General features: G+C 35.2%; 2 protein-coding genes across 2 annotated transcripts in view; one reads left to right on the forward strand and one right to left on the reverse strand.

Moving 5' to 3' along the window:
• Positions 1-1,877, forward strand: part of LOC112519547 (protein unc-13 homolog) — a 6,334-nt gene extending 4,457 nt beyond the window's left edge. The window contains exons 4-5 of the mRNA XM_025127740.1: positions 110-299; positions 393-1,877. Of these exons, the coding sequence (XP_024983508.1) occupies positions 110-299; positions 393-1,330 (1,128 nt within the window). The 3' untranslated portion in view covers positions 1,331-1,877. The remainder of the gene's footprint in view (positions 1-109; positions 300-392) is intronic.
• A 360-nt stretch (positions 1,878-2,237) lies between these two features.
• On the reverse strand, positions 2,238-4,428 carry LOC112520188. The gene is made up of 2 exons (XM_025128487.1): positions 2,685-4,428; positions 2,238-2,539 (listed from the first exon to the last, which is right to left on the reverse strand). Exons 1-2 carry the CDS (start codon positions 4,426-4,428, stop codon positions 2,238-2,240), a joined length of 2,046 nt encoding a protein of 681 aa, XP_024984255.1.
• Positions 4,429-8,033: the final 3,605 nt, after the last annotated feature.

Here is an 8,033-nt window from a genome sequence, read left to right on the forward strand (position 1 = left end):
CCGTCTTCTTTATTGTTTATAAGTAGTCTCCGTTTGCTTTTTTGTTCATAACCGCCCGGTTTGTTATGTATTTTATGGTATGTCAACAGCTAACAGTTCCCAATAATAGGTGTGGAATCCACGAGCTAATCAAGAAGGATATGCTCCCTCGGCTGTTGAAGTATTGCGTATTATAGATGAAACTTTGGATGCCTTCTTTCAGCTGCCGATTCCCATGCATCCAGCATTGTTGCCTGATTTAATTGTTGGCCTGGATAGATGTCTTCAGTATTACACAAGCAAGGCTAAATCAGGCTGTGGTAATATTTCATTCTCAACAGTGTGGCTTAATCCACATTTCAGGTTTATCCTTGAAATCTTGAATGTTCATTGTTTACTTATTTGATGTGCAGGATCAAGAAATACATTCATTCCCACGATGCCCGCATTGACCAGATGTGCAACAGAGACAAAATTTCATGGTGTTTTTAAGAAGAAAGAGAAACCAGCCAATTTACAGAGACGGAACTCTCAGGTTGCAACAACGAATGGGAATAATAATGCTTTTGGAGTACCGCAGATATGTGTACGTATAAATACTCTGCAACGCATCCGTACGGAACTGGAGGTTTTAGAGAAGAGAATCCTAACCCTTTTGCGGAACTCAGAATCCGCTCATGTTGAGGACTTCTCAAATGGTTTGGGAAAGAAATTTGAGCTCACCCCGGCTGCTTGTTTAGAAGGGATTCAACAACTATGTGAGGCTATGGCTTACAAGATTGTCTTCCATGATCTTAGCCATTCTCTCTGGGACGGTCTTTATGTTGGTGAGCTATCATCTTCCACAATTGAATCTTTCCTTCAGGAGCTAGAACAGAACTTGATGGTTATTGCAGAAACTGTGAATGAAAGAGTCCGAACACGTTTAGTTGCTGAAATAATGAAAGCATCTTTTGAAGGGTTTTTGTTGGTATTGCTTGCTGGCGGACCATCTCGTTCTTTTACTCGACAAGATTCACAAATAATTGAAGATGACTTTAAGTCCCTTAAAGATCTCTTCTGGGCAAATGGCGATGGGTTGCCAATGGACGTAATCAACAAGTTTTCAGCTACAGCGAGAGATGTTCTTCCACTTCTGCGAACAGATACAGAGACCATTATTGAGCGGTTCAGACGTTTGACTCTAGAGGCATACGGTTCATCTGCCAAATCCAGACTCCCATTACCTGCAACTTCAGGTCAGTGGAGTCCATCTGATCCAAACACGCTTCTTCGTGTTTTGTGCTATCGAAACGATGATGCGTCTTCGAAATTCCTCAAGAAGACCTACAACTTGCCAAAGAAACTATGATAATTCCTTTAAAAATTGGCCACGATTACTGGGTTTTTCCACAAATCACCAGCGTAGTAAACCTGCATAGCTCTGCTTATGTTCACTATTTTTAAAGATTCTGCTCTTCAGTTGTCCATCTACGTTGGCTACAAAATAAGCAGACTTTCGTCAAGGAAGGTTATATTTCTGTACAGTTAATCTTCGAGCATCTTCGTTATTGAATCAATCCCACTTTTTAGATTCAGCTTGCAAGCATGAACGAAGCCTCGAAGTCAAAGACAAGGTAACATGTGAAGATTCATTATTGTTGTCATTAGGTCAGTGTCTATATAAGTTCTTCGGATCCTTTTACTTGCTTCTAGGCTGCATTGCTTGATTGTTTCATTTTGATGGAAATATTTGCTTCTCTTTTGCGACTTTATTCTCAATAGATGTAGTTGGTGCCAAATCAATATTAGGTATTTATTTATCATGTATAGTATTATACTTAACGCAACGGTTTTGTTTGCTATATGCTAAGAATTTCTTGTATGTTTAATAGGAGTTTGGATTTCCTGTTTGTTAAGATCACTGTGGTTACCCTGTCACAAATTTCCATATAAATCRTTTTCAATTCCACAATGGTTTAGGCGGTCATGTACAGAATGGAATGTATTAAGCGAAAATGTTATACAGGTAGTGTTATTATGATATATATGCTAATTATGAGAAGCCTTTAATGGATTTCTAAAGTATACAATAGATCCACACACATATATGATAGACACAAGTTTGAGAGAGAAGTATATGAGCGAGAAATAGTGTAAATGATTTCATTCACCATCTGGAACAACCAACCCAACATATGGTACAGGAACGACCGAGAACTTACAAAAAGAAAATGGAACAAATTACCAAAATACCCTCTAAACGAACTCTAATATCGTTACGTAATAGCTATTGTGACCGATTTATTAGAACTTGAAGAAGCCGACTGAATCCCTGCTGATGAAGCACGACCATTTGGTACCTGACTCTTTGGTAGTGCCTGCCACTTGTCAATGTATGCCATTGACTCCTGATCCAAGTCTGGAAGTTGGCGTCCTTCGAGGATATTTAGAATCGTTTTGGATTTACCAAGAAGCTGAGCTGCAGTTCGGATGCTCTCTTCCCTTTTCTCTATTGCATCGTGATGACACTTCAGAGTTATGACTCGTGGTAAGTTGGTAAAGCAAGCGCATAGTAGATCTGCGATTATAGTTGTAATCCACTCAAAAAGTTCCACATCTGTTGGCCAATCTTCTTGTTCATTGCAATGGAGCAGTATGGTTTGGCTGATTCTGTACATCGAACTGGCAGCAATGAATTTATGAAATGACTCATCTACACTTGCCTTTTTTTTTTTGCTTGAACTGTATCACAATCTGTATTGCTTCATCACTCAACCATTGAAGAATCTCCTGCGACATTTTTCCTTTATGAGCCTTCATTTGAAGATCAATATGTAGCCAACTGCAATAGACTTCGACTTCAGTCCATACACGTCTAGCTGTTTTTCTAGCCTTTACCAAGTCACCATTTGCATCGAGGGTTTCCTCAATATGTGTAACAAATTGGAGGCCTTCGCTCATGCTAGCAAGTAACCCCTTGACTTGGCCATTTTCAATGTTAGGAAGTGCAAGGGCAACGGCTGTTAATGTTATTGCTATTAGGCTCCAACAATTGTTGGTTTCTTCCGGATGTAAAGGTGGGACTTGGTCATTATCGAACTCTGCTACTCCGTTGAATCCTGTAGGCTTCTCTAGAAACTTCACAAGATTTCTTGGTTGTTTCTTTTCAGATTGGTAGAGAAGTTTAGTTATAGATTTCAGCATATTCTTCAACATTCTCTTTGAAAGCTTTGCCTCCTCTTCAATTTGCAGAGCATAACCAATATACTCTTTAATCTCTGATCTTGCATTGTTGTTGGATGCATTTGGTTCCTCTCTAAACCTTTTCAACAATGAGTTGCAGAAATGGCAACAAGAACAGAATAAGAGCATGATGCATGTGGGAACGAGACATATCGTTTTACATATAACCACAAGCGTCATCTGAAGTGCTATACAAAGGTTCAAAATCATGTTTTTGACATGATTGAAAACTTTTTTGCAATGGCGGCCTGGGATATGTGAAGTATAATGGTTGCGTTTCCAGTGCCGAAGCCTTTGGGTCCAATGTTTCTCGACTCTAAACATGTTTATATGATTGATGCTCCACTCTTTGGAGAGGTTGAAATAAGTGGTAGTAGTGATGCATCTAAAAGTTGGTGCAATGCTACCTACTACCATCCGAACATATTGTATGGTAAGAATTACATTGATTGACCACTTATAATCTGATTTTCCATCCCAAAAATGTGGTGTATATTCCAACATCCCTATCAAGCTCAAAATAGATTGTGCAGCAATTATAGAGCATACCAAGCCAGAAGCAGAACAGAAGGGTGAAGAAGCTAGCACAAATTGGGGGTTACCGGTTTCCGCAATCATCCAGTACTTTTTAACATGATGTGTGAGTTCCTTGGACGAGAACTTTATCTCTTGACAATCTAAAACCGATCTGTGCAACTCCTGGTACTGGTGTTGTATAACTCTTCTAGATGCTGGAACTGTAAAAGCTACCCAAAATGGCCATAAAAGGAAAAATGTCATGATAGACATTTGTATCACGTATACTTCACGATTATGATGACTAGCAGCTAATTGAATGGACATATTTACAATAATGGTGATGATGAGAATAGTTAGGGCTATGATGTTGGTGAAAAGTTCCTTGTCATCCATGCCCCCTAAAGAAGGCAGAAAGTTAGCTAACATGGTCAACAAGAAATAGACGCTGATTGACCTTTCCTTGCAATTTTCGTTGATGAAAGCATCATCGTCGGACATGTTAGTTGTTAGATCCACCGGTAACTTCATTGCTATTGCAATCAATGTGATGGAAGCTGCATTGAGGGTGAAAAATTTGCATGGAAACCAGAGTTTGCCTTGCCGAAAACCTTGGAAGACATCGGCAGCCATGGCAAGAGTGCAAATGAGAGATGCTACAGCAACATATAGCCCTACCCATGGCATGGCTTGAGCAGTAGATTTCATCTTGTAAGACAAGTGAAAATGAAGTTTTATATAGCTTAATTTGGTAGAACACGTGGTAACCGATGTTTGATATATATAAATATAGAGGAGGAATCTAAGAAAGATGAAGTTGGAACATATATATAGAGAGAAAAAACCCTCTAACCCCCTATTTTTTGTTTGAAAATGACGAAAAATAAACAAAATTCGAGTGAAATAAATTACACCAAAATAACGATCATATTTTTCTCGTTAAAATGATATCCCTATTGATATACTTTTTCATCTGTTTTTTTCCGTAGTTTTCCAAATTTTCATTTATTTAGCGTTTTCTCTTAAACTTGACCCCCACACACGTGTGTGTGTGTGTGTGTGTATATATATATATATATATATATATATATATATAACATACACATTGTGAATATAATATAAACAATCTTAATAAATTTTTACTACGATGTTCACAACACAAGGTTCACATTATCTTCAGGTATGTTTGTATTTGTTCTGTCTTCATGATATGTTCGAAAATGATACCAAATCTCGTATATCTGTTCACAAATTATAATAGTATTTATAAAAAAATGTTTACAATATGTTCTATCTTAAATTCATATTTAATTATGTGTATTCGTGCATTTTATGAAACGAGGAGAGAGAATATATGGGAGAGAAATTAGGAAATAGGAGAGAGGATAAATGTTTTAATTTAAGGGTTTTTCTAAGTCCACCCCCTCCTATCGGTGCATGTGAGGGGGGTGAGATTGTGTAGGGGGTGAGTATGTGAGGGTGAGAGTGAGGGAAAGGTGTGAGGATATCAACCCCTAATTTAAAATTAAATTTACTATTTCAACTTATTTTTTGTGGTTTAAATTGGATATTCCAAACAATTCTTAAAAGAAAGCCTCTCTCTCTCTCTCTCTATATATATATACATATATATATATATACATATATATATATATATATATATATATACACTTATATATACACACATACATGAATGATCGTATGAGAAGAGAAATTATGATGAAAAACATAAGAAGATATTTGGACCTTTAATCAATTTTAATCTTACGTGCCACATTTAGAAAGGAACTATTCTGGCACATCTCGGTGTATTTCATTAATGTTAATCGGATCAGAAGCCAACCCGGAGAGTTATTTGCTTACAAGTGGTAGGGATGAGTGATTGATGTGTCGAGATACTGATTTTATTTTCCCTTAATTTCCTTGTGAAGGGCCAAATAATTAATGTGTGGAGGCCGTTGAAACTTGAAAGCTTCAACGCATAAAAAAGTATCTGTATATTTGTTAAACTGATTTTTGCAAGTAGATTTTTTTTTTGTATATATATAAGATGTACTCGCTAAATGTTAAGGGGTGCTTCAAGATATTAGAATATAGAAGGGACGTTAACCAAAAAACCAAAAAAATCCCTTGAAATCAACCAAAAAGACGAAGAAGTCTCTCAAAATTACTTCAAAAAACCGAAAAGTCTCACGAAATAAACCAAAAAACTTAAAAATTCTATTGAAAGTTGAAACAATATATTTCAGCTATAAATAATTGGGTTTAGGCCTAAGACGCAATCTTGCGTCTTCTTTAAAAGGCCGATTTCATTTGGATAATACATTTAAAAGGCCGATTTCGTCTTCTTATAGCTCCAAGCTTGAATTTCATGAAACTAACTCAACCCTGAGTTCTCAACTTCAAAATCGAGATGCATTGCACGAGAATAATTCTAGTTTATTAAAAGACAAACGAATAATATTGGAATAGTTCGAGTTAGAAAGAAATTTCATCACTGGTTCCAAGAAAGGACAGGTGATCAAGATTTCATTTTTCATTTTGTATCGTTTCATTTTCCTTTCCTTCTCATGAGCCAGACTCGCCTCGTAATTTAGCAAAGACTGACCCAAAAGAAACGTATCGAATCTTTAGAAAATTCTTCCATCAAAAGAAACTTTCATTTGTTTCATTATAGATGAAGTATTTAAACTGATTGATTGATATGTCGACGTCGTTGCTCCATGTCCACATGTCCTTGAAGAAGAGAGTTTTATAATTTCTTTATTTTTAATATCGAATCTCATATATTTTAAATTCGACATTGATATATAGACTTTATATTCCACTTCAGTCTTGTAACGATTGAAAAGTTCAACTTAATTGGGTTTCTTCCCTTTTAAACCTTAAATTCATATAAATATTAACTATAAACCATAAATTTCCTTCGTACCAATAAGAATAAAAGCACGCATCTACTAAACTACGATCATCTTTGTAGAAAAAAGGGTGATTTTTTATGGATGTTAACAGTCTAGAATCGCTAGTGTATTATATCACATGCATGTCCCTATTTTAAGTTGATCTAGTTTCCTTTAATTTGCCTTAAAATGGATATTATTAATAATTTTAATGTCTTCATTCATTTTAATGTGATTGTAATTTAGATAAAGTCTTCGGCCTAGGATGAACATATACAAACAAGGGTATTATTGGAAAAAAAAAATCAAAAATACATGAGCATCTCCCCACCCCCACCCCCACCCCCACCCCCACCCCCAATTGAACATAGGTTTATTGTGAACAATTATGAACAATATATTCACTTGTGGACATGAATTCACTTTTGAACAGTGTGTTTGGATGTTTATATATGTTCACAAAAGTTCACTTAGTTGTTATATCTTTTCATATGTTAATAAACAATTAGCATTGTACCCTTATGAAAATATGTTCACGTATGAACAATGAAATTTAGTTCAACCATTACTATTGTTCAATAATCAAATCGAACTATTTGATATGAAGAATGATATCGATTACATATATGTTAAATATGACCATCCAAGTTTTTTACTCTATTAAAACACCAAATCCCACCAACAATCTAGAAAAAAAATTGAACATAAATAATTTAGCTAGAATCATGGGAAGTTTTTGTAACAACCCATAATGTAAGTAAGACAAAAAAGAAAACTACCAATATATTTTCACTATTAATTGTATGGTGATAGACAAATCTAAAATAAAAATGACTTGTCATTGGTCTTAAAGATTTGTATAGTTAATATTTTTTTATGATTAACAAACGATCTTAGCGTGCACTCACTCTCTCTCTCTCTCTCTATATATATATATATATATATAGCTATTATTGATTAGGTTTAAGAACCATCCACATGAATATTATAATATATTCATTATAAATATGATTCATGATTAATAACACATCCATATTATGTAATTATTTGTCTAAAGAATTGCAGGGACCAGTGACCTTGATTTTATTTTCCCTTTTGTTCTCAAAGGATAATAATTGATGTGCGGGGGGTCATTGAAACTTAAACGCATAATTGAGCTAAGTCTAGAGACGACACGTGTGGAAATTCTTGGAAATTTCTCATATCAAGAAAAAAAACGGGGTTTCCTATTGTGGAACTGAATGATAATAAAAGCAATTAAGAGTATTTATGACAGATTCTTTAAAATTTATCTAAAATTAAGAATTAAATCTCAAAATCTTCATTTTTCAATTCTAAAGATTGACCCAAACRAAACGTATGGAATCTTTGGAAAATTCTCCTATCAAGAAAAGGTTTCATTTATTCCATGAT

The sequence above is a fragment of the Cynara cardunculus genome, assembly GCF_001531365.2.
Source record: "Cynara cardunculus var. scolymus isolate 2C chromosome LG 10, CcrdV1, whole genome shotgun sequence".
Classification (NCBI taxonomy): domain Eukaryota; kingdom Viridiplantae; phylum Streptophyta; class Magnoliopsida; order Asterales; family Asteraceae; genus Cynara; species Cynara cardunculus.

Bases quoted from the DNA above. Each gene is read 5' to 3' on its own strand.
- LOC112520188 (XM_025128487.1), bottom strand. From the start codon at position 4,428: ATGAAATCTACTGCTCAAGCCATGCCATGGGTAGGGCTATATGTTGCT. The intron at 2,540-2,684 runs GCAAGTGTAGAT...CTATAATCGCAG, and splicing joins GTTCAAGCAAAAAAAAAAAG to ATCTACTATGCGCTTGCTTT.